Below are 27,322 nucleotides of genomic sequence, written 5' to 3'. Positions count from 1 at the left end.
AATGGTTGTTCATTTTTGTGTGCGCTACGATTGGCTGGCAACCAGTCAGGGTATGCCCCGCCTACTGCCCGAAGACAGTTGAGATAGCCTCCAGCACCCCCGCGACCCTTGCAATGAGAAACGGAACAGATAATGGATGGATGGATGCTGCCAAAGCATAGGTTAGCGATTGCGCTAACGTCGCTGCTGTAGGAACGCAACTCTCTGGTGAACTGAGGACCTCTGTAACCAGATTATTGAAGCCGCCAAATGTTCTCTCAAAGAGGTTTTCAACTTCACCCAAGACATAAACTCGCCGCAATGTTGCTTCAGGCAGTTCAAATCGTAGCAAGTGAAGCTAAGGAGCTAATCAGGTTCCTGTGACACCCCTCACCAGGCCCAAAACCAACTACCCTAATCTGGTTACACAATCCCCGACCGACCCCCATCCCGTCTACAGACTCGCGAATACCACTGGGAATTCTTTTCCAATATAGTCCCTCGTGTATCACATTCATTGAAGTTCATCTGATGAATCAAATGTTATCCGATTTACTGTTCAAAAACTATACTGTACGGGTCCTCGTCCCCTGGTTGTGTTGTAATGCTGTGAGAACATATTGACCCGGGCATGCCCAGAGGAGGAGGCCAAAAGGTTAATCCAGGAAGTTAAATTATGTGAAACCAGCTCAAAAGGAACCGCAGGGATATTCTTTGTTATGTGGGTCAGGCTTAGTATCAAAGCGCAGTTATTTTTACAGTTTCACCTTGAAGATTTTCACACGGGTGCTTAGCCATCACCAGGAACTCTTCGGGTTGCACAACCCATTCTGATTTCAAGCATTTGGTTCCGAGAGCACAAGAAGGTGTTGCGCCATGGACCGACGGGATTGACCTTGATGGTTTTGGTTTATTCTGGAGGACGATGGCAAACATCCCGCTGGACTTCTTCTGGAATGTAAAACAAACATGCAATGAAAACAAGTGAGTACTCTAGCTGCATATTAAAACAAATCACATCGTACTTCCATTATTATTGCTCAATTTTAATAAGAGGCATTACAGTGGCTTAGAAGTTAGTTACCATGTGTGCCTTACAGCTCTGCGTTCCGGTGTTTGGAAATTCGTGTTAGATTCATTGAAAACTAAATTGCCTCCCGCCCAAAGTCAGCTAGGACCGACTTCTGAAAGAAGAAATGAGAAAGCAGGAAAAAACCAACCATGGTCTAGTCAAGTCAAGTCAAATTTATTTGTATAGTCGTTAATCCCAAGAAAGTCTCAAAGGGCTTTACATGCCCACAGTTGTCAAATATTGATGACATCTCCTGATCTTTACACGCAGGAATCAGAATCAGAAATCCCTTTATTGTCATTGTACTCAAGTGTGCAATGAGATTAGAGAGCTCCCCTCTCCAGTCAAAAAACCCCATCTGGGGAAAAATGAGAAATCTTGAGAAGGGACCACAGACGGGGAGACCCCCCCCCCTTCGAGGATGATCAGGCTGCATTGGATGACGAGTGGGCAACATTTGAACACATTATGACACGATGCAATGTTAGTTGAAATAATGTCACAGTCAATCAAATGAAGCGCTCCAGGAAGGCGACTTCGGTGGAGCAGGTCCTCGCCCAGTTGATCATTGCCGTAATCTCCGTACCAGCGCCTCTGAGGATGTGGTCAGCCTCAGATCGCCGATCTTGTACCGATGAGTTGCATTCACAAGAAAACACCTTTGATTCAAAGTTGTCCTTTCCGGTGTCTATTTTATGATTAATACAGAGCAGCAGGAGTCCAGTTCAGACCCCGGATTGTCATTTAAACACTGTTTTACTGGATTGGGTTGTGGGGCAGTTATGCCTGGGTATAAAGCCCGCCAATCCCACAACCCATGAAGTCTACCTAGCAACAAATGATAGAACAAGGGAAAGATGCAATGGTCTTGTTTTATGACTCATAAATGATATTTCAAAGGTTTTTGTCTATCGTCCGCCCACACCAGCTGCCTGCGTGCTGGGTGCTGCTGGTTTACTGAAGGTGATCCCAAAATAAGCAGCTGGCCTATTTGTTGGCAGCCCCCTTGCAAGCCCCCCCCCCTGTGTTATTCACGCTCTCTCTCTCTCTCTATCTCTCTCTCTCTCCCTCTCTCTCTCTCTCTCTATCTCTCTCTCTCTCTCTCTCTCTCCCTCTCTCTCTTTCTCTCTCTCTCTCTCTCTCTCTGCGCCAGCTGCATGGATGCAGACTTTTTTGTTGTTATTTTTTTGGCAGCTGAACAACACGTCAAACAAAAACACAGGCAGCGTGACCACGTGTTTCATGCCATCTGCTGGTTCCTGGGTGTAAGTTTGTTTCCTTTTCTACCTTGCAGTGTCGCATAGTCTGTTGTTATTGGATGATGAAGGAGACAAGGTCAAACAACGACGAAATGGGGTGTCTCCCTTCTTGCTGGTATGTACACTGCAGGACCAAATAATGTGGAGAAATGTTCTCAAAGACGGACCCCATCAGTGTCAATGCGAATGAAACATAACTGCCATGTGCACTCCTTAAGGAGGTATTTTGTAAAAAAAAAAAAAAGTTTCTATCTGAATATTCATAATCTGTTTAATAAGGAATAGAACCAAATCCAGTTTATCTGTCGTCCACTAACATCAATTTATCACAATGTTAGAACTCGTGCTTCCGAGCTGTAAATAATTTGCTGAGGTTACCTTGCCTCACCAGGGCGACTCTAAGATAAGATTGTGAGAGAAATGCTACACCCATGCAAGAAAGGCGGGTCGCAATCATGTTTTAGTCGGTCGGCCCAAAGCCTGAGATTGGGAGGAGCAATTTATTTACTATTTCTTTATTACTACTATCACATATTGTTTTATTGGCACTCATATTTTGCTGCTGATTATTTCGCTGAGCTCAGTTTGAGCACCACTGTTGTTGTGTACATGCGTCGCATGCTGGAAATGAACGGCAGAAGGCAAGAAGATGCATGTGTTGTGATAGCTGTGCGGGAAGTTCAAAGCTGACCTCTGGGACTCTGGAGATGTAGCGACACATCACAGCAGTTGACTGTGTGACATTGTAGATCCAACACACACACACACACACAAAGCAATACGAACATGAAAGAATTGTAAGACCCCCGTGGAGCCAAAAGCAATCACTACTGTGTCATGTGAATGAGTATTCTCAGGCTCCCGTTTTACACACACTTGCTCGGATTGTGAAGACCTCAGATTTTGGGGGGAGTAGAAGTAAGCTAGTTGCAGCAGTTTTATGATGTCACAGTCAAGAATGAACATTTTATATCCATGGGTATTCACGACCAGGTACTGTGCCTTCCTCCCACATTCCACAAACATGCGTGTTACATTGAATCAGTGGTGGGCCGTCAAGGCCTTCTCTGCTAGCCTAACTAATGTAGTTGTTTTTTTCCCGACACTACTCTATTATAAACATTCCTTTTTTTTAAAGACATCGTAATCTGTATCTGTTTTGTATGTTGTCAGATTCTCTCCATTGAACTGACTGAGGAGGAAATGAAACAAACAAATCTTTGCGTTAAAGTGCAGCAACAGACACAGACACACACAAGCTAAATCACTCACAGGAAATTACATTTCAGTACTAGCACGACATTTTTTAAATGCACGCACACACATACACACACACACAAACGGTATGTGTATAGCATGGTCAGCTGACTTAACTGCTTTACTTCTCATGCATGTGACAGGTCACATGTCAAACGCTGACCCAGCTACTCTCCACACCATCTTGCCATCAGTCAGTCAAATTTCCAACCGCGCTTCATTGTCACGTTTTTGAAGAAGCAATATTACGCTGAGACCACTTTAACCAGTTTCATTTGTCATTCCGTCATCTCGGACAAAATTGGCACGCAGAAATCCATCCAAAACCATCACAACTTCCCCAGGCCCACCAGAACATTCAAGCAAACCATCTTTAGTTTATGAGAGCAGCAGAAGAAAAACCTCTTGCCAGGAAAAATTCCCTACAAACCACTAAAAAACTCTGTTGATTGCAAAACAAACTTTCCGCACCAGTTCAGCACCCCAATATCACCTCAGCAAGAATTTGCCAAAAATAACAAAATAAATCGAAACAAGCACTCCTTAGGGCTTAGCTACAGTATGTTGATTTAACATGTGACACACACACCTCTTTTCCCGACCAGCTTAGATTTACTTTATTGCGAGTTGTGTGTATTTGGGTGACCCGACTTCAGGCTGAAACACTGCGGTCAAGAATATAACGAGAACAATTGGAGATGTTTAGACACGGAGTAGGTGGCGGAGCACAAGTGGCAAGAAGTCACAGAGAAATGCGAGAGAACAATTGAGCGATGGCCTCCGAATGGGGCAAACAGGATACGCCATGGACAGAACCACACCATGGAAAACACGGTTCAGTGTAGCAAGCCAGAATATTGACAGGGAAGAGCCATACATATTTATTTTTTTATTTGGGGTTGGCAGGATGGCTGACAGCTACTGATAAGACAGAAAAATAAATAGTACGTGAGAACTCAGCAGTAGTGGTATCGCATACAAAAAAAAAAAGAAGAAAAAGAAAAAATGTGCGAAATAAAAGGCCTCCTTACTGTGTACAGGTTTGGACTTTTGTGCGATGTTTTTCCTGAAAATGCAATTTCAGAATTGTACAGACTCAACTTTCCTATTCTGAGGTTATCGTGATACTTCCCTCGATACTTCGCAAGCACCCTTCTGTTTTGGAAATCATAAAAATAAGTTAGAGGACCACGGGAACAATGCGCAAAACACACTCGTTGAGTGAAGTCCTGTGAGGTTTACTTTTGTTTGACAATTGGACATTATTGGTGAGTTATTACTGTCACGTGTTTTTGTAATTGTCAGCTGCCGGATGATAACGACGGAACGTTGGCTAATAACTATATTAAAGTTTTCCTTTTAATCCTTGAATTGGCTTCCCTTAACTAGAATCTCATGGTGGATTTTAGCCGAAGATCCCTGTTGATGTTATTATGCAAAGCGAAAGTTAAGCCATGATTACTTCCGTCGACAATGCTTTTTCTCTGCTTTTTTATTTTTTTGCTGGAAGTAATCATGGCTTAATTTTCGCTTTACAAAATCACATCAACAAGGACATTCTAGTTAAGGTAAAATGTTTAACATTTTATTTGCCGATGTTTTGTCATCCTGAGCAAGCCGTGCTTGTCGGGTGGCTTCTTTTGAACACAGCTGTTTACTACTCGACTCGACTCTGACGAACGGCACATTTGAATAACGTTATGAGTTTCCGAACAGAACGTTGTTCAAAAGTGTCGTTCGTTTATTAACGTGGACGAAACTGGTGAAATAGAACAACGGAAGATGCTGAGTCATTTCAGACAATCAGCTCGCGGGATAAAGCCACTCGTGCGCTCATTGGTCGATCTCGCGGCCGGGAACCAATCACATGCCTTGTGTGAGTGCCCGCGGTTATGTTCAAATCCTCCGTTTAAACTCTTTTCATTGAAACCTGTCTTTCCGCAATACGGCTGCCGGTATATGGATTTTTTTTTTTCAGGAAAAATTGGTAAAAATCAATGAAACACTCAGCCTGCGAAAAGTGAGGCGCAAAGTCGCGAGGGAGTACTGTATACAGTATATAATGTAAATTGGGTGAGTTTAAACCTTTTCGCAGTCCAATGAAAAGCATGCCTTTCCAAATGTTCTTAACTGATTACAGGCACACAACATCCACTTTCGAAAGATTTGCAGCCTAATGGAATTTGCGATCAACTCGGGACGTCTGCTGTTATTTGCAGAGAATTATCTTCAGATAAAACATTCCTCAGGAGATGCTGTGCAAAGCCAAGAGACTGCGCAATTGCTTATTGCCAACATGTGAATATATTATTCAATTTGATGCCGTAATGATTGTCCACAGCGTTCTCAGCACCTCCAAATCGCCATTTCATGAGAAAATATGAGAGAAATGGAAAAAAAGTGAGAATCATCCTTTTTTTGGCCGATCTGCTGATGATTGGAGGCGAGGTGTGAAGCAAGGGTTACGTAAACAGAGTTTTAGCCCCGCGCAGCTCTTATGTTTATTTCCTGTGCGTGTCTCAAAGTGTGTAATTAATCTTGAACACTATCTGTGAACTTTTAGCATTTGAACTTTTAGCCAAATCTAATCCCATGAGAACTTTTATGTGACTATACGTCAGATACCGACATTGAAAAAAATTAAATAAATAAACTAAAAAGGTACCTTCTTAAGGTGCACCTTGTGAATCGCTGTCAGATATGGAAATTCTGTACAAAGATGATAATCCCCAACATTAGGAGACATATTAATTTCACAACAGCATTTTGGACCAACCGGAGACACTTGATGGAGGATTGGATGACTCCAAAATAAAGTGCGGTCAGCCGAGATGTGACAAAAGCATGAATTACTGTTTCTAAGTGCTGTTGAGAAAGGATAAACTTTCCCTTAGCCAGAGTATATATTTTAAGAAAATTAAATATGATTATAATAATGAAAGAACTATAACATTCACTTAATAATACACAAATATGACACATTAAATAACAGATTAAAGTTAAATGAGTAAAAAAAAAAAAAAATAACATGAGCAAAATACATGCATAAATTTTGTTTGATGAAATAAACAATTTCAATGAATACATGGTGGGGCAGGCATGGCTCAGTGATAGGGTGGTCATCCCCCAACTCAGAGGTTGCTGGTGTGACCATGTCGAATTTCTGTGCTCCAGAGTGAAGAATAGACTTGTGTGAGGACTGAAGTAGCAGAGGTAAATTCCAGGACATTTTATTCCTGACACTGCATCGAGAGAAATCCATTCTCTGTGGCACATTCAGCGTGACAAGGATTTCGCACAGGCATGTGACCTCTGCAGACCATCCACGAAGTTGCATATAGACGAAGAGTGGACCCCACGTCCCTTGAGGAGGAGATGTCTTTTTGTTTGCGTAATCCTTTAACATCCATAATCTCAGGTGGAATTCATCTAGGGGTTAAGGAGGCCCTGAAATTCCTCCTCAATGTGTCCTCTAAAATGTTGCTATGTGGTCAGAAAGGCGCTTGTTGGGTGGTGGCATGCTTATGGCACGTCCTGTACAGGATGTTCCCAAATTAGACGCATGGTAGTAGTTTGTTTTCTCCTCAACCTGCTCCTTAAATACGTTCTGCACATGTCATTATGGTGAGATAACACGCTCAGTGGAACAATACATCAAAAAGACAGACAGGCCTTAAGTTGTTGTTGAATTTACTCCATGGCAAAAGCAAAGCTGGTGCTTTTTTGCTTTAGCCCCAGCCGCCAGGCTTTCGTCACAGATGGTGTCTTGTCCAAGAAAACCCACAACCGGGTTTTTTTTAGCGCCGGGTGTGGATGTCTGTGCACTACCACCGCTACTTTATGAGCAAACAGTGGAGGCGGACACTCGTCCTGAACGCAAAACCAAACGAAAAAATGTGTTTAAAAAAAATGCCAGTATTGTGATGCAATCGTACGCTGGTGTCATTTCTCACACTCAAGAAAAAAAAACTAAAAGAGAATCCATTTGTGTTTATATGCTAAAGCAAGGGTTGACAACATATGGTCCCTGGGCTGAATAAGGCCCACGAAAGTATTTAATTTGGCCCGTGGTCAACATTTGCAGATGCCTAGTATGTGTTTTGGATAGTCACAGCAACAGTTCACACACATTTAAGTCGGGTGCATGCGTCCTTGCTTCAAATGTCAACAGTCTGGTGTCTGGATTTTAAAAACACCGTGGTTCACTGTGCACAGATGATGTGACTCACAAGATGACTACCGTTTTCCCCACGCTTTTTTTGTTTTTTGAGGTGACCGTTGTTAAGGGTTTGGCTTGTTATGGATGTAATGGAATTATTCAGGGAAAGTGAATTTACACAGACAAACTGGCTTTTTTTATGTAATGGTCATTTTATTTTTTATTAGTTTTTTATGTAAAGCCTTTAAATGTACATAACAAGGGTTTGATGTGATTTCTATAAATTTTTCCCAGTAAATCGGTCCTATATAAGGATATTGCTGGGGTACTGCTTAAGTGATTCTAAGTTTATTCAAAATGTGTATATCCTAACTATTACAATAGATGCCATATGTACCAACTAACGGAAACAAGACAATATGCGTTTTCTAAATACATAAAAGTAAAATATGGAAAAAGTTGAGGTAAACACGTTGAGTTCGGCAAGCGTACTTGTTTTGCATGTGGCCCTTTTACAAAATTAAGTTCTGTAACCATTCACTAAAAATGAATGAATAAATCGCCAAGTATTATGTTTAATATTCCTCAATTGTCTTTGAAATTCTCACTTTGAAGATAGAAGATAGAAGTTTTTTTCAACAATCGGAATTTCCTAAATTAGACACATAGTGTACTTAATTTTTACACAACTAATCATTTTAATCTGACTAGTGTTATTAGACACGGTATAATTTTAAATTGAAGGTGGCTAAAATATATACTCGTTAATTTTAGGTTGATAGGACAGCGTTTCGTCTATGCAGTTCTTCTTTTTTCCAAGTGTTCCTGAAGGCAACGCGGTTCTTCCGCGGCTCCCCTGTCTTTGAGGGTAAACGCACACACTCACCCACACGTAAAACACAAGAGTCCACGCGGTCCACCGACAAGGTAAGATAACTGTATATATTCCACACTAAATACGCTACTATCACTCACTATGTCTCTCGCTACCAGTCGAGAATCTTATTGCGGGTCCAAACGCGTTCTCCCCGGAAAAGTCGTAGTTTCACACCCAAACGAGCGTGTTAATTCATTTACAAACGCATGAATTTGGCACTGTTTATTTGAATTTGACAGCGTGGACTTATCGCGTGGGTACAGTGCCGTGAAAGGAGAGGGGAGAGTGGACGACAAGGGTACCAGGCGGTCGGCCGGCGTTTGGGTGACACTCGAGCCGACACGCCGCCTTTGTTTGGGACGAATTAAATTTAGCGCCAACCGGCGTGCGTGCTTCACGCTCTTGGCTAATTGCTGGTAGCCAGTTGCCTCGAGTATTTCCCTGTGTGTGTGTGTGTGTGTGTGTGTGTGTGTGTGTGTGTGTGTGTTGAGTGTGATACGACCACGCGGTAACGTTGGACTACAATTAAGACATAATGATGACGGCGGCTTGAGTGTTCTTGACCTAATGAGACTCATTTGTCACTTGAAAGCGTGAAAGTGACACTCATGGTCAAGTATAGCAGTTCCACTCCTGTGACACCCAAAGTGCAGAAACTGAGGTTTGGGTACCCCAAAATGGCTGTTTACGTTGCACAATAGCTGCCATTTTTTTTATTATTACCAACTACATTTCTTTTATTTAATTATTTTAAATCATTAAATGTGTAACCTTTGCGTATAAATGATTGCCTCTCAAAAGCTGTAAAAGTGACACATTTGGACAGTTGTACCAATACTGTGACACCAACGGAGTAGAAATCAGGAACATTAGCTCTCATTTTTCTGGTTATTACATTATGCCCTTTTCATCTTACTGTTCGAACTGAATTTGTAGGAATTGATGTACGCTGGCTCCAAAATGGCCATTCATTGTGTGAGTAATTGCCATTTATCAACCAATTTCTCATGTTTCTTATAGTAATTGAATGTCTTCTGTCCATGTTAGCTATGTGTCTCCTAATGTCACTCCAAACTCACGGGAGTGACAAATTTGGATGTGTACGTCTCTAACAAACAAACGTGTAGACCCTACGTGTGCCAGTATAACTCTTTATCAGGCTCACCAGTGACAGTTTATCGTGATTTATCAACCATATTCTTGTGTTGCTCGCGATATTCTAACATTTTCTTTCCTCTTCACCTCTTGGTGTAATTTATTGTCTGACAAATGTTCAGCTACCATGACTCCAAATGGCAGTTTATGGGATCACCAGTTGCCATTTTGTCGCACATCTATCGTTTTCTCATGTTACTTTGCAATTATTGAATGTCTTCTTTACCTTTTGATGTAATTGATTGCTTCTCAAATGTCGTAAAAAGGGACGAATGTGGACAAGTGTGAAGTTACTGTGGCCAAACGTGTAAAACCCGTGGTACGTGTGTCCCAAAATGGCATTTATGGGGCCCACATGTTGCCATTTTGTTGATTTAATCAAAATATTTCCTCTCGAAACCTGTAAAAAAAAAAAAAAAAAAAAATGTTGACAAGTCTACAGCTACTGCATTGACTTTGTAGCAGTGAAATGGTGTATTCAAATTTGTGCTGCTGCTGCTGTGGGTCTTGATTTAGGGTAGGGGTGCTCAAGTCCAGACCTCGAGATCCCCTATTCAGCCTGTTTTGGATGTGCCCCTCCTCCAACACACCTGACACAAATGATCAGGATCATGATCTGGCCTCTGCCAAGCTTGCTGATGAGCTGATAATTTGAATCAGATGTGCTGGAGGAAGCAAACATAAAGAACAGATTGCATAGAGACTCACGAGGAACAGAATTGGGTACCCCCTGACATGGGGTGAAGGATCTGTGGCTGATTGTACAAAATTTTCATCTAATGTCCATTTTGAAAAAAAAAAGAAGAGCACCACGAGTGTGATTCAGTCACACATTACATTTCCTGTGGACAACCACGTGTGTGTGTGCTCGCGCGCGTGTATGCGCATAGCTTGGTACCATTTGTATCTGTACTGTGATCACGTGAAAAAGTATTGCAGTAGTTTGACCTACTAAACTTGAAAAGTTGCAAAGAAATTACTCAACGGAACAGACGTTGAGCAGGAAGGAAGTGCCTCGGAATCTCATCAGTCTACATTTTACTAAGTAATGAAAACAGATAGCGGGAAGGTGTCCTGATACGAGTTGCTCAAACGCAAGCGCTTTCCTGGTCGGCCGCCATGTCACACGTGCCTGTGCTATTTGTGTTGAGCGTGCTGGACCTGACTGACGCAAGGACGAGAAGTCAGAATGGGGGGGTTTGTTTTCCCCAGGAAGAACAGATGATGAGTCCATGGCAGCAGCAGCAGCAGACAGCCACTTTGCATGTTGACTCATCTTAAAGACTTCTTTGTGCTCCGAATTTGGGTGCATTTACACGTCAGACCCAAGTGGCGAATTGGGATTAACACTAATGCAATATAACTTAATTATTTCTCACCATAACTTGAGCCTTTCCTGCCAATCGCAGGGGCACACATAGACGAACAACCGTCCGCTCACACTCACTCATGGGGACGATTTAGAGCAGGGGTGTCAAGATGCAGGCCTAGAGGGCCGCTTTCCTGTCTGATTTACATCTCTCCCAGCTGCAAACCACCTGATTCAAATGATCAGCTCATCAGCAAGCTCTGAAGAAGCCTGATAAGTATTTTGCTCATTTGAATCAGGTGTGTTGCAGCCGGGAGAGATGGAAAACATGCAGGACACCGGCCCTCGAGGACTGGAGTTTAACACCCCTGATTTAGGCTGTCCAATCAACCTTCTGTGCATATTTTTGGAATGTAGGAAGAAACCGGAGTACCCAGAAAAATTCCACGCAGGCACGGGGCGAACATGCAAACTGCACACTGGTAGGCTGGAGCCAGAATCGAACCCTACACCTCTGCACTGTGAGGCCATCGTGCTCACCAGTCGCCCACCGTGCTGCTGTCTTAAATAGCACACATGTAACATGATTCGTCAAGGCGTCAGGGTTCCAATGCGTCCTGGAAAACCTGGAAAATTATTAATTTTCCAGTCATAGAAAACACATGTAAAATGAGAAATTAAAACGGAAATGTCCTGGAAACGTTTGTTGTCCTGGAAACTGACTTTTCCTCCCTCTGCTACTTGCTGCCTTGTGGATGAACGCATACGGTGAAAAAATGGGCAAATTTGAGCCATAGTGACGCTATCAACCAATCAAATTGCATATTCCCTTAGAACACGTCAGTTTGCTGGCCGTTGTTTCCATATGACTTAGTTGGTAGATTTCCAGACTTTTGAGACCAAAGTAAGGATTTCTTCTCCTCAAAGAAGTGCTACATCTGGCGACTTTCAGGTCTGGCGCGCTGTCTATCGTCTAGCTCTGTCTGATCTGTTGAGTGACAGAGAGCTGTAGTGGGCGTGTCATCATTTTTGGCTGTGCGCTCTGAGATAAAATATATCTCTGGTTTCAACAGAGCCGCAGCGACCATAACGATGGCTTTGAGATAGCGACAGGCAACATTAGATAAACTTACTTGGGCCACATTTTGCTCAGTATTTCATACTTGCTCCATTGTCCGGCAGAAGAAACAAAAATTGTGCATATGTGAAAAACGTTATTAGGAATTCAGCTCTATTAAAACATTGTGTATATGCACAGAGCTCCAACTTCACGCAGTCTTTAGCTAGTGTTACACTCCTGGGCTCGTTCGTCATGGGTGCGGCCTCTTTCCAACCCATCAGCAGCGCATTAGCCCATCATCTGTGATTAACTTGGCAATGAAAGAAATTTAGGTGACAACATCCTAGTGAGATCTTATATTAGTATCGTAGCGTTCACAAATGAATCATTCTTCGCTGCTATGAGAGAGCTGTTTTTTTTTAAGCCAATTTGATAACTATCATAATTGATAACGTTGACGCATCCAACCACCCGTCCATCCACTATCTGCCGTTTATCCGGGTCGGGTCACGGAGGCAGCAGCTTCAGAAAATGTAGCAGATGCAGAAGAAGAACCCAGTTTGCGAGTAAGGCTCATGTGGGCAGTAGAGTCGGTCATGTGTTTTCCTAATTGTTTTTTTTTTTTTTTTTTTTTGGGTGAATTTATTTGTCATGGAGGATCTCAGAGGCCTTTGAAGTGCTCATTCCGTGCATTTTCGAAAATTCCACCAATTGCTCCTTAAAAGATGGACTTGGCCTGTTGAATGATGTGGAAGTGAGGAAATGAGAATGTGTCGTTGGCAGGCTGATAACTGGCTGAAGTGTGTGCGTAGAGTGACGTTGTCAGTTAAGGCAATCGGCAGGGTGGCTAAAAAATGTGCTCGTAATTGGTGTATTTTTTTTACACTTTGTTCAATGAAATGATTGACTGAGCTGCTGGTGCTCTGTCCATCCGCTCTCAATCCCAACCACCTGTTATGGATAACAGTTGGTTCCAACTGGCGATGGTAGGCTATATTAAATTAGCTAGCAATGTTTCGTGCAGTTGTGTACCTGTAACTTAGGCAAATGTGCTTTAGCTCTTTAGTTTGAAATGATCCCAAATTTTGGACATGTTGTCTTTTATTTCCGTTTCCTCCTGGCTTGCTCTTATTCTTACACAAGGTAGAGGAAGTGATAAACCTTCATTCTGTGAATCAGCGGGCAGGATCCAGTCACATGACTCTGCGATTGCAGACTCGTAAAGGTTTCAAAGATAGAATGTCTCGTCTCAGCAAGTAAATCAATGGCAAGGCGCAAGTCCACATCCTTCGTCTGTAAATCAGAATCAGAAATCCCTTTATTGTCATTGTACTCAAGTGTGCAACGCGATTAGTTTTTTTTGTTTTTTTTTCTCAGATGATTTGGTGTTGACAAGACGAAATTGAAGGGACTGATAACGATGAGTGACCTTTACGTTTTAGAACAGGACCATCAATTTTTGTACACTAATGAGCATTTAGTATGAAAAAAATAATGTAGTCCGTTGAAATCTCAGAGGGAACTGACTGCCCATCTCAGGCCAAACTTTTCAAGACTCAAATGAATGTGGCTTCTCCCCATGACACCAAAATGCACAACAGTACTGAATTTATTAAAGAAATTCCATGACTGCACCCAACCAACTTGCACTCGACTTTTGTTCACAACACGTTTGGAATGCACTGAAAAAAAAAAAGGAAAATCAATCAATGGTGATCAGTGGTGAGTAGATCATCTCAGAGGAAATTGACGTGTTGCTTTAACCAGTTCAGCCTCGCTTGAAACAACACACAGGCTCCCAAGACTCCCAGTCTTGTCTTATGGGTGGGAAATGTTTAGAAGCGTTTAAAGTGGGGGTATTGACTCTGGAGACAAAGCTGAGGGAAAAAGTGTTCCAGTCAAAGCTACAGTAGCATTATGAAAGCATTTCTTTGTGTCAAGGGTGACTAAGTGGTTGGGACTCAACTTGGGATTGACCAATTATCGGCCGGGCTGATTATCGGCGATCGGCATCAGCCCTTTTTGAGAATCTGATGGCCGATAATAAATCAATTTAAAACCGTGTTAACTTCAAGGAACTATTTGACTGTTTAGTTAATTCCACTGACCCTGGGAAACACGCTTCGCCTTTTGTTGGAAGTAAAATTTGAACGTTTTTATTTTGAAATTTTGGAACTGTGGAGAACTGTATAGAGCTATTGTTTTCAATTAACTTGAAGACTTGCTGATGATTTGTCAGATTTATGCTTCACAAACATGTATATTGTCCAAAAAATATATAAGATAGAAAGCAGGTCGTCATTATGCAAATCCAAGGAATTGTTCAATAAATATATGCTTGAACATGTTTCAACAACGTTAAGAGTTTTGTTTTCAGCTTTAGATGCCTCACTGTTCCTCTTTACTGGAAAAAAAAAAATCTGCTCCAAATGTTGGTTATCGGCCTCCTTGACTACTAGTAATCGGTGTAGGTATTGCCTCTAAAAAAACATATCTGTGTATTTCTACTTTTCGTATTACCTCTCAATAAGGTGCTGTACGTCTGTTCTTTTTATTGATTGATCATCCATGACAATACATTTCGGTTCAATGGCCATCACAGTTTTCATTATTCTTTTGCCAAAAGGTGATCACAAACTCAAGTGTGGATTTAATCTTTTATATGTTCACGAAGCTGAGATAATTTTTCAGGGGGTAAAATGTGTTGTTTACACTGTAGAATTAGCCCCCCCCCCCACTCACACACAAATAGTTTTGGCTGTGCTTGTATGGGTTGCGGAAATAGCAGCTTGAATGACTGTTGACTCTGGAACTCAGCCTAAAAAACAAAAGCATGTATGTGTACGTGTGTAAGCGTGTATGTGACCACTAAACCAACCGGTCGGGACGGGCGTATGTGGGTGCCGTGACACTCATAACTTAGTGGTAAAATACACCCAAAAAAATCCGCCACTTAACTTTGCTTTTTCTTTTGCCGTTGGTGAAAAAATAGAAGCGTGACTGTGGTTGTGATGTTGGAGTATATCACGCAGGAAGATGATTTGATTTTCAGTGCCATTTGTTCTCATTCTATTCTGCTTAAGATTGTTTAGGATAAGTTAAGATATGCAGGGATTTATTTGTTGAGCTGCGTAATGTATGCCGCCTCAGTACCCTGTTGTTTATGTGAAATATTTGCCACGTTGACACAAATTGGCGACTGAAAACGAGTGCCTGTCTCTTGGTAAAAATGTATACATTTTTGGGGTCCCCAATACAACCCAAAAATAAAAAATAAAATCCCCTGTACTTTGAGTTACAATAGAAGAACAACAATGAGCTCTTGACCCCAGTTTGACTCGATGGACACAAAAACAGGCGGCCATGTCTAACATAGCAAGATGAACGGCAAAGTCTCATGGAGCGATGCCTGTAATGGAACAGAAAGTCAGCCGTTTTGGTTTGAAGCCACTTGTTTTGGGAAACTGTGACAAGCTCCTTCTGGGGAATTCACCCAAAAAAGCCCCAGTCGGAGGTAGGTATCCCAGACGGACTAGTGACGTTACACTTGCGAAACTCTCATGTGGATCGAGGCGTTCACTGGTATAGCGCTTTCCTGCCTTCAAAGTGGAGGTACTCAAAGCACTTTGATACCATCTCCTTATTTTAGCTGCTGATGACACGGACGGCATCAGCAGCGACTGGGGGTTCAGTATCTTGCGCAAGGACATTTCGACAATGGTCACAAGGGTTGAGGATCGAACCCATAATCTTTTGTTTGGGCGAAGAGACGACCCGTGGAATTCCTGCTTGGGGAATTTGCCCAAACGAGCCTGTTGAAGGTTCTTGTCTTAGCAGTGTCACATAAATGAATCAATCCTGTCTGGCCTTTTAGTGAGGTCATTATAAATGTCAATACTGTTAAGTGTGTGCAGGCTCTATAAAGGGCTGACCTTTTGTGAAACAGTTGTTCAATTGCGGACTGTCAAAGAACACACAATAGTGTTGCTTTTCTTCTAGTGCGCTTGTACCTAATCAAATGGTGGCATTTTTCTCAATGGAGCCTTGTCCAATATGGATGGCACAGATTGTTACTCAGATGCCAACTCCTCAAGTGTGTGTGTGTGCGCTGCATTTCAACAGCAAAGCAACTAATGCCAGCTGGCCCGGCATTTAACTCATTCACTATCAGCCGAGTGAAAAAAATGGATCTTTGACGTATTTATCCGTCAATGGCAGTGAGTGAGTTAATGACACGATAGCCTAAAAGTGGGACGCTTTGTCCGATTCAAGGCCATGCTGTGGAGTTATGTCGCTGAAAGGAAAAGGGATGCTGCGGCTGTTGTTGTTGTTGTTGTTGTTGTTGTTGTTGTTGTTGTTGTTGTTGAATCACTCGAGACGCCTGAGGATAATCCTCAGAAGCGCTAGGCTCGCGTGTGGGAGGCTCCGTAGTTCTCCGAAAGAGTCCCAGCCGGCGGTGGTAACGGGCATTCTGGAGTGCGGGGCACCAAAGCCATAGATGCTCGGTCGGATGCTGCTGCCGCTTTGCTGAATATAAGGTCAAGCTAACCTGCGACGTCACGGCCATTATTAATCCACGTTGGCCCGGCTCACATGCTTGTGGGACTCCTCTCAATCTACAGAAGCATGTTGCTAAGTGTTTGTCGTATAGAGCTCTCTCTGTCTTCACGCTGACAGTATGCTCAGGGCTGTGTCGTGTGTAAGACGGACGCTTAAGTTTGTTAGCTTCAGATGCATACCAGCAGACAATATTAATGCATTATAAATGTTGTATAACTCTTTGATGTGGACTCAAAATGCAGCATTTCCACTTAAAAAGGTCAAGGAACTTTCTGTTATTTGTAGTTGTGGAGCTTAATGGTTCCAATTGTTAAGTACCAGAATTCTTGAACCCAAATCTTCCTGGAATTCTCAGAAGTGCTTTCACATCCTAGCAGAATCGTCTTTGATCCTCCAAATGTTTGTATTTCCAGTATCTGGAGTACTCACTAGGCAACTCGTACTAAAACTGGGTATCGTCATCGATGGATTGACGCTTGACTAATGGCGCCTGAACGCAAATGGGTCAAAGTGGAGTGCGCAACATCGCTCTGAACTATTTGTGTTCTAATTCCCGAGAATTAGAATTGCCGACAGCTATGCAAAAGCTGAGCTTCACATACATTGAAACAGAAGATTGAAAGATTTTGCAAGATTAACCATCACGTTTGAAAAAACAAGGACGTTTAGTCAAATGCCAGCTCATGCTTGAGTGAGACTAAGTTTTTCATTGATGTCTCTTTGTGTACATAACCACAGCACAACAAAACCAAAAACAAGTAAGTAATACCGTGTTGCGGTAGGATAACGGGCCCTGTGTGAGGAAAGCACCTTAAAAATCAATTAGCATGTTCCATCCATCCGTTTGCCATAGTATTTGTCCTTATTATGAATGGCAGGTGAGCTGCGGCCCATCCCAGATGACTTTGAGGAGGCGGCGTACGTTGGTCAATTGATTAAATTAAAGTGGGACAATGTTCTATTTTTATCACTTGCAGCACTCACCTTTGGTACTTGTCATAGTCGAGAGATAGCTGTGTCACAGTACATCACAAGGCTTGAACAGTTAAAGGCGATTTTAAGCAGTCTTTTCCCCACAATTTCAAATGGTTCCCAGGTGTCTTCAAAGTTCTGTCAATCTTTTGTTTCAGTATCTGATTATTTTACTAGTCGATAGGTGAAACATGTCGATCGTTGTTTTGTATAGTAAAAGCAGATGTTACCAAATATTTTATTTGGATTAAATGCAAACATGATCAGTCTGCTTTGATTGAGGATAACAGAAATCGGAAAATTTTTACTGCTGAGAGGGTGGAATTCTGAGGATTTGGAAATGTTCAAGTTATACACGGTCTCTAAATAAATGGCTTATCAAAATAAATGTCCATGAATCTGATAGTTGATTAGTTGTCGCATTTCTACAAATAGTACAGTTTTTATGCTGTTCCCCAGCCCTCCTACATTGCCGTGTAATGCGGCTGATGGTGAGGGGCACCTTGAATGACGCCGTGTGGTGGCACATTAGTGTGAAAATAAAATGTGCTGCTTAACGGAGGGAGAAATTGAAAAGAGAAAAATGATGGCGGGGGAAACGACCTCCTATCTGACTGCTTCTTTAATGTCGGTGACAATCTCCTCGCAGCAACGTCAAAGAGTGCCGTGGCGATTTAGTGGAGGAGGGAGGGCAAAGAAGATAGATGGGTGTGTCTAAAAAAAAAAAAAGAGACAGTTGTCTGTCCGCCTTTTGAGAGCAGAGCATCACCGGCCTTTTGCTCTACGGTGTGCACTACAGGAGACCTCTTGCTTTGTAGTCTTTTCTTTTTTTTTTCAATTGGGATTTACATGAGGGCTTCATTTGTGGTTCTGCGTGCACGGTTGTCTACTGTGGTGGCTATGTAAGTTTGCTGCATGGCGTCATTTCTTTGAGCCAATCCATACCCCGCATTGTTTGTTCTTTCCATGTCCAATTTGAACTTTGGTCAGTTGTTTCACTCAAATATTCACATTTTTGAGCAGGCGCGCATCTCCGGCCGCTGATGATAAAATCTGTTTTTGTACGTTTGCTGCCGCACATTTACTGTTATCTTTGTTTTTCAGAGCCGCTGTGCCGTCTTGAGTAAAACCCCGGACTAGCCTGGCGCATTGCACATGTGTGTTTAAGACGCAAAAGACAACCATGACCGCCATGAATTCACCCAGAGACAAGTAAGCCAAAAGTCAAAAGTCTTCTCGCCACACTGCCTTTTCAAGTGTTTGTCAACAAATAAGCTAACCGATGACATTGTTTTTTTCTGTGCTGAAAGGCAAGTTTACTCAAATAGTGTGCTGAAATAGTGGTGCAAACAAGCTTGGGTCAAGTGCAAGTCAAAGTATCAGGGAAAGTTACCTATAATGGGAGTTGAGTGTCAAAGTAGATGATGGACTGAAATTGCAACTATAGATTGGCGCTAGACTGCAATGAATACAAAGGCCAAAATAATCACATTTTGTAGAGCTAAATTCTACTTTATGAAGCTGCTTTAATAATCGTGTTTCATTAATTTTACATTGAATATCAGACTTTGTTGTTTCTGAGCAAATTTCATGGCTCAGTGTGGCCTGCTCTTAAAATGTATGTATTTTTGATAATGTGGCGCACCTTGTGTGTGGACCAAGGTTCAAAATCTGTAAATGTTGTGTAAGTTTGATGAGCGCCGCTTGACTGACTGGGAGCCTTTTCTGCCGACACTGCTTATATAGAGGAAGGCGGATGTGACTGACTATAGCAATCAGGGTGCGCGTGAAAGATGACACAAAAAGTAGAGCGCTCTAAGTTTCTGACACTGCGCCTTTTAATATGGAGTGACTTATGGTCATGAAAATACGGTAGTCATCAAAAATATTACAATGCAGAATCAATGTTTCTAATTATTTTTTGGAAAATGAAAAAAATAAAAACAGAATGAGTTAAATCAAATATTATTTTTAAATATACCTTTAGGGGATTTGCATGTGTTTTCTGAACTGTGGGTCTTAAATGTAACCAGTGTGGATTTAAAACGGGCTTAAAATATTGAAACTTTGGGCATCCTTCAATTAATATGACTCGTATGGCATATGTGTTTGTCAGATACAATGCAGTGTGGCTCATATTCTTCATCCTGGGCTTGGGAACCCTTCTGCCGTGGAACTTCTTTATGACGGCCACCATGGTATGCCAGAAGTCAGAGGCTGATAATGCCTGAAGATGCACACACACACACACGCGCGCACACAACTACACACACACAGATGCACGTGATAGTGGGGCAGGCCCCTCATCATCGTTGGTGGTCTGGTAATGACCTGGTTGGAAACAGATTACCCGTATCCACAATCGCTATTCATTAACCACTGAAATGAATTGCTAGTTGTACTTTTGCTGTAAAAAAATCTTTATGTTGTCAGTACTTCACAAGCAGGCTGAAGGATCCGCCCAACGAGCTCTCCACCAATCAGACATCCAATGACACGCTGGACGGTGGCGACACCCGCAACGTCCTGGAGTCCAAGTTCAACAACGTGATGACGTTGTGCGCCATGGTGCCTTTGCTTGTCTTTACTTGCCTCAACTCCTTCATTCACCAGAGGTAACCCCTCGACTAATTTGTTTAGATTGACTATTAAATCGATGATCAATATTCTTTTCATGTATGTTGCTATTCTAAATAGATCATTTTCAACATTTCAACTGAGGATTCTATTACATTTGGGGTCATATGTGGTGCGCTTTTTATGGTTTAAAACAAGGAGTGTCAATTTTTTTTTTTTTTGGCGGGCCACATTATATTTACGTCTTCTCTAAGAGGGCCATTATGACTGTGAAACTAAATGTTTAATTATCTCATTATAATATTACATATTCCCAACATATTGATGGACTTCCTGTTTTGAAATCAAAAGTCAAAGATAATAGTTTGTTGAACTATTGTTGCAATGACTGTAAATAGGGCAATTTTAAATTGTGGTGCAGATTTCAGCAACGACCACGGAAGTTGACACACATGATTTGCTTTTACGGGCCGGATCTGACCCGTTGACCTTAAATTTGACACTTAAGGTTTCAACTTTTAATATAGGCAATTCTAAACACTTCTATTAACAATCTTAGTTTTATTCTTTTTCCCCCATTCCCAACCCCTCATTCATAGTGGGGGTTACTGTTCTGTTCAAAGTCGCCCTTTGCCCCCACCTCCACGCCGCTATAGGTGAAGTGATGTGTGTGTGTGGGTGTGTGAATGGAATGTTTGCTTTAATTTTGGTCTGATTAGTTGATCTGCTCCTCTTTCTGTACCCAAACACACCCTGGAATGTTATTTATGTTCCCACTGAGTCCTCTAAAGCGTCTTGGTGTAGCGGAGCATTTAAATGTTGGCATGTGTTATTTATTTTTTGTGTTGTCATATGTTTTATGACTCAGGATCCCTCAGAAACTGCGCATCACGGGCAGTCTGACGGTCATCCTGGTGGTCTTCCTGCTGACGGCGTTGTTGGTCAAGGTGGACATGGCCCCTCTGCCCTTCTTCACCCTCACCATGATCAAGATCATCTTCATCAACTGTAAGTGCCCAAGTCCGTCTCCATATCCTGTCCAAGGCTGGTTTGAGTTCTGTTGCTAACTAAAACAGCAGTGCAATGACTCGTTATGTTCTTTCTAGTTAGACTGACACTTGGCCACTCCACAGGGTTGTGTGTCCACATTTCGGTTGCACGCGGAGACGCAATTTACTTGTTCATTGTTTCTTGTGGCTTCTCTTTACTTTATGTTCTCCAATAATATTTATTTATTTATTAGCTTCAAACTCCACATACAATATCATCTTGCTTTATGCTGCTATGCCATCTGGTAATGTTAAAGACTCATAAGAAAATGGCACTTGACTAGAAGTTGCAAATTCTATTCTGGTTATTTCACTGCCTTTAATATCTACATTTTCTGTATAATCTGTGGGTAATTGTGACATATCTTCTGATATGTGAGCATACCAACTTCTAACATACTAGTGACTCATCAATTCTCATTAGAAACAATATCGGCCTACGGGGCACATTAAAAAGCATCTGCCTTGGCACTCTTTGTACATTAGTTGTTTGTCTACATTTCTCAAATATGATTCTGGTAATCATTTTCGCGTATGTTGACATACCAAGTGCTAACATTTTTGCGTTTTATCAATTCTTACTTGAAATGCTACATGACTGCAGTGCTGGATGTGAAACTGCTTGGTGTTCTGCTGCTGTGATTTTCTGCACTTTGGTTGTTTCCTTGCAATTATCAAATTTGATTTACTGTGGGAGCTTTTCTAGTTTGTTTTGACAAAATGTTCCAAATTGAGGCCCTTCCCCCCCCATTGCGGATGAGTAAATGAATACTCTCGACCTCTGTCTGATAATCTTTCAATATATTGTAAATTTAATACAAGCTGTGTCCCAGCTCAAAGCTGAATCTAGAATAGTTATCTGTGAGCGTTTTTATAAAGTTTATTCACCGATAGCCTTTCCACTTCCTTATTTCCACTTTGCAAATGATGATTTCCACATGCTCTGAGGCCTTGTGAAAACAACCAGCTCCAGCATCACTGGGTTCCTTGCATAGTGTGCGATCTCACGTCGCGTGTTTGTTTGTGAGGAGCAGCGGGAGAGCAAGCCGCAGCTCCTCCATGTTTGATATAGACGAGGGGGAGGCCATGGCCTTCAAGCTTTGATATCAACGCTTGCACATTCCTGCCGTTTTGACATTTTGTCTTTAAAAGTGTACATGTGAATCGCTTCAGAGTGGATTTGAATTATCTTCCTTATGTTGTGACAAAGACTCGTTCCTCGGCGTGTGCAAGGTCCACTCGTTAGCAGGCGTTGGCTTTCATGTGTTTGATGACTCCGGAGGGCGTAACATCTACACTTTCTCTTGATGTTTCCTCCTTAGCCTTTGGGGCGGTTCTGCAGGGCAGCCTTTTCGGACTGGCGGGGATCCTGCCCGCCTCCTACACCACGCCCATCATGAGCGGCCAGGGCCTCGCCGGGACCTTTGCCGCCTTCTCCATGATCTGCGCCCTGGCCTGTATGACGCACACGACAGCAAGCACACCAAACTAGGGCTGGGAGAACAAAATAAATAAGTCGATTGTGTCGACACAGAAATGTTTGCCTCAAAACTATCGTTAATCATTTTAGATGAAATAATAGTTTGGATCATAAATGACAAAAAGAGATTAGTTTGTGACAGGCCTGCACCAAACACTCCACAACGCCAGATGCCACACTAAATGCAGCACTTCATACACACTGTCACACACAAAAGACCACAAAAGACCCAAGGCCTCCCAATACCAAACACACCCAGAGCCACACCTCACCATACAAAATCACACACCAAACCAAACACAACAGCGATGCTTGCTATCTGGTGATTATTATGCTCATCATCTGTTCCAATGTCGTTACTCCCATAAAAGGTATTTGATGAAAACAGTTGACATCCAGGAAGTGTATGATAACCATCAAAGAAGGAAGGGCTCATTGTTTGTCCTGTCTGCTCAGGATAGCATGCGAGTCTTAAGTGGATCGTGTTTGACCTGGCTCTTTTTGCAGCCGGCTCGGCCCTGCGGGACAGCGCCTTCGGCTACTTCATCACGGCCTGCTTTGTTATTGTCATCGCCATCATCTCCTACCTCACTCTGCCCAGGATGGTAAAGGCCTCGTAATCGACTTTTTTCCACTTCTTGGCACGTGCCCTTATAGCAGTTGTTATTGTGGTCATCATCAGGAGTTTTTCCGGTACTACATGGAGAGCAAAGGATCCAGGTTGTCTACTGACGACGAGAACAGGATGGACCTTCTCAAACAAGGTACAATCGTGTTAATCCACTTACCTGTGCATATTAATGTGAGCGAGGTGTTCACTTGTGCCACAGAAAATGCAGAGAAGTGTCCGGTGATGAGTCTGACGGAAGTCGACGGCAAAGCTGACGTGTCTGTGCTCAAAATATTCCGCAAGGTAAAAAAAAAATATATATCAATGGTTTTACAGTAATCCCCACCATCTGCAGTGGAGGTTACCTTCCAAAAACTGCTGCTAAAATTGAAAGTCTGGTAGCAAATGAAGAGAGGCCAGTATTGGGGTTATATGAGCCGTCTTCCGAGTTCCAGGTAAAAGGCGAGCTGCAGCATTTTGCACCAGGTGGAGGCACTTGAGGGAGGACGGGCTCATTTGGAAAAAAAAAAAGTGCATTACAGTAATGTAGCCTAGATGTAACAAAGGCATGGATTACTGTTTCTAAGTGCTGCTGGGAAAGAAAATGCTTCACTTTAGCTAGCTGACAGTTGGATCGAACTACAGCACTGATTTTAAAAGCACTGTCCAATTTAAAACCCAAGTTTGAGACTGTTGGTTTAAAATAAGATTTCAGGGGACCCATCGTGTATTCATACTCATTATAAATTCTGTTTTGTGGATGAAGATCTGGACGATGGCTGTGTCCGTGTGCTTCATCTTCACCGTCACCATCGGGACGTTCCCGGCCATCACCGTCGAGGTCAAGTCCACGGTGGCCAACGAGGGAAGCTGGGGTGAGTCCAGATCGTCTACCAGCAAACTGGCGCCATCCTAAAAACATTGAATTGTGTCGCCAGTCTCAAATAACATTCTGTACCTGTTAAACGCAGTAAGTGTGAAAAGACGGTTCCTATTTTTAGCGTACAAGCTATGTTTGAAGTAATGGAAAAAAATAAATAAATTAAAGTCTTCCCGTGTTAATTTAACTTTACAGGAAGTCTATCACATTTTTGACTCATTTAAAGTTTAAAGTGTACCGCTAAAAACCATTGACTTGGACAACTAGTGTTCGTTATATATATGACTTTCAGCCGTGGCAGGTAGTTAGTTGTCCTCCATCCATGTAAACGGAATCTGTCTTTTTAGAAAAATACTTCATCCCTGTGTCATGTTTCCTCCTCTTCAACGTGATGGACTGGGCTGGCCGCAGTCTGACGGCTGTCTGCATGTGGGTCAGTATTCAACTTCCATCACATTAATCAGATGGGAAATGAGCTCTGTTTTTTTGTGGCAAAGCACTTACTGTTCATATATCCCGTTTTTTTTTTTTCTTTTTTAATTTCTAGGGTTAATATTTAAAAGTGGTGTGTATTTGTGTATCTTTGTACGTGCGTGTGTGTGTTAGCCTGGCAAGGACAGCCGGTGGCTCCCCGCTCTGGTGGGCATGCGGCTGGTGTTTGTGCCACTCTTCATGCTGTGCAACGTGCAGCCCCGTCACTATCTGCCCGTGCTCTTCTCGCACGACGCCTGGTACATCGTCTTCATGGTTGTCTTCTCCTTCTCCAACGGCTACTTGGCCAGCCTCTGCATGTGCTTCGGGCCCAAGTGAGTAAAAAGCTGGACGCTGTGCAATTTTACAGTAAACTTTTGGTTAATTTATTTCATTTTATGTAATAACCAGAATTGCATTTGACGCCAATTAAAAAAGAAAATTCAAAATACTTACTTTTAGGTCCAGCGCATCAAGTTTTTGAAATTTCTTTTTTTTTTTTGTTGTTCTGAAGTTTGACCTATAAACATTAGAACAATATGGATTTTACCTTCCTCATGTTTTAGAAAAAAAATACAACTGCACCCTTAATTCAGAAATATTACGATTTACTATACTGCATATTGTTTTATTATTATTATTATTATTATTATTATTATTAGTCCTCTGAAATTCGAATGCGCTTAAGGTAAAACGAGTGCAAATTTGGAATCAGCGCAAAAAACATTTTTCTTTGTATGTGACCGACCACACATTGCGAGCTGTGCACGGGTTAAAAACCGTTCATGCATACCAATGTTTTGTTGTCGATTTGGAAATGACATAAGTGAATGTTGTGTGTACAGGAAAGTGTCGCAGCACGAAGCGGAGACGGCGGGGGCCGTCATGGCCTTCTTCTTGTCTCTGGGCTTGGCGCTGGGGGCGGCGATCTCCTTTGCCTTCCGTGTCATCATCTAAAATGGCGGACGCCTACATAAAACAGATCACGCACACATATACACCCACACATAACAGAGTGTATGGTTATATATGCATGTTATTTCTTGCATTCTCGGGAAAACACCTCTGAGGAAGGAAAGACTAGAGGACACCAACATGCACCCACACGACCTCACCACGGCAACCATATAAGATAAATAGAAAAAAAAAGTGACTGACAACAATTGAGCTGACTGGTTGGTTCCAAGCATGTAAGTTGTTAACCATCGACGACAATATATTTTTTTAATTTACGACAGATGACCGACTGAACATTTGGATAGGAGGAGTCACTATGATAATTTAAATATTTGACACATTTTTATGAATGAGGCTCTTTTCAAGTTAAGTCAGTTTGTCCCTCTTTTTAGGGTTGTTTTTGTTTTATATTTATTTGTACCAAAAAGACTTTTAGAAACGTGTAACTTAAGGTCAGAGCCAAGAGAATCAAAATAAATATTTTTGTAAGTCTACAACAGAAGTAAAAAAATAAGGGTGCAATTTCATGAGAATGAAGTAGTAGTATTTTGAGTCATGAGAATAAATTGGTCATATTTTGAGGGATTTTAATTTTGAGACGTCATATTACAAAAAACATTTATTGTCCAAAAAAATACAGCTATGTTGTGTGGGAAAAAAAACAACATAATTCTTGAGGTACAATATTTTTTGTTTTTTTGCACGAGTCTTATTAGAAGGTAGATTAAATACACAAAGATGAAAGGAAATGGAAAGTAAAATGACTTATTTGTCCTTCATTTTGTGTGGGGAAAAAGTTGGTTTTATCAAAAATTTGTTCATGCAATTGGGATATTCTCAGATGTTATATTACAAGAAAAACTAGCTATGCTACTGAACTGTAAAAAAAGACATTACTATTTGATTCTTGAAAGCTGCCTTGCACAATTCCTCAATTCTATTATAAATTCTAGGATTTTGACTGTTTTCTAAGAAACTTGTACAGTTAGAGGCAAAGTTTTAAAGTTTTATTCTAGACAAATTATCATTAAATTATTTTTTTTCCACAGAAAATTTACTTTTCCATGTCCTGGAATCTGATTTTGTTGTTTTAAATGTGAAATTTAATTTTTCAAAGTTTAAACTTGTTTTTAATTAACTTTGTGTTACAACTTAGTATTTTTTTTATTACAATTTTATTCTTCTGAACGATTTGGAGAATTTACAATATCTTCGCTATAGCGTACAAACCAAATATTTACTGTTAGCCTGCCCAAATTCTATTGAGACGCATATTCTTGTAGAATTTACTTTAGTTTTGGTCAATAATGAAAGACTCCCCTCCATATTGCCAACTTATTCTCCTGACTTTTGTAATGATTTCTTGTAATATTTCAACTTTGATCTTTGTCTATTGTCATTTTTTTTGTCTTTACATCTCCCTTCTCACGAGATCGTATGCTCACCTCTCTTCATTTGGCCTTGCTAATCATATTGCAGCAGATGCCCAAAACAAGCCTGTCTAATTTGCAACGTGCCACCTAGTTATGACACTGCTGCCATTTGTCATTCAGTGTTTTTGTATATTTTTACATCATTAAATACATAGCCTTTTTGTAATTGGTGTTGCTTTCTGCTCTTTTTGGTTAATAGAGGAACA

At 41.6% G+C, this 27,322-nt stretch overlaps 1 protein-coding gene across 6 annotated transcripts; it reads left to right on the top strand.

The window, feature by feature from the left end:
• Window positions 1-795: 795 nt before the first annotated feature.
• On the top strand, window positions 796-27,282 carry LOC148330220 (equilibrative nucleoside transporter 1-like). Of its 6 annotated transcripts, XM_088304268.1 has the most exons (13): window positions 18,480-18,561; window positions 18,764-18,871; window positions 19,776-19,857; window positions 20,093-20,274; window positions 21,105-21,244; window positions 22,608-22,742; window positions 23,273-23,370; window positions 23,448-23,529; window positions 23,596-23,678; window positions 24,142-24,250; window positions 24,603-24,688; window positions 24,862-25,061; window positions 25,572-27,282. In XM_088304268.1, exons 2-13 carry the CDS (start codon window positions 18,843-18,845, stop codon window positions 25,681-25,683), a joined length of 1,338 nt encoding a protein of 445 aa, XP_088160394.1. In that variant the 5' UTR covers window positions 18,480-18,561; window positions 18,764-18,842; the 3' UTR covers window positions 25,684-27,282. The 6 variants fall into 6 exon arrangements, with proteins under 6 accessions (XP_088160392.1, XP_088160391.1, XP_088160390.1 ...); XM_088304266.1 differs by lacking the exon at window positions 18,480-18,561 and adding an exon at window positions 796-963 and having other exon boundaries at window positions 23,448-23,678; XM_088304265.1 differs by lacking the exon at window positions 18,480-18,561 and adding an exon at window positions 2,179-2,316 and having other exon boundaries at window positions 23,448-23,678.
• Window positions 27,283-27,322: the final 40 nt, after the last annotated feature.

Source organism: Idiotropiscis lumnitzeri, chromosome 9 (genome assembly GCF_059441095.1).
Source record: "Idiotropiscis lumnitzeri isolate Australia: NSW breed Sydney's pygmy pipehorse chromosome 9, RoL_Ilum_1.0, whole genome shotgun sequence".
NCBI lineage: Eukaryota > Metazoa > Chordata > Actinopteri > Syngnathiformes > Syngnathidae > Idiotropiscis > Idiotropiscis lumnitzeri.
Note: the sequence above shows the minus strand (reverse complement) of the source record. Positions and strands in the feature narration are given on the sequence as shown.

Coding starts and splice junctions, on each gene's coding strand:
- LOC148330220 (XM_088304266.1), top strand. CDS start 18,843: ATGACCGCCATGAATTCACCCAGAGACAA. Junction 21,245..22,607: donor CAAGATCATCTTCATCAACT/GTAAGTGCCCAA, acceptor TTTCCTCCTTAG/CCTTTGGGGCGGTTCTGCAG. Junction 24,689..24,861: donor TGACGGCTGTCTGCATGTGG/GTCAGTATTCAA, acceptor TGTGTGTGTTAG/CCTGGCAAGGACAGCCGGTG.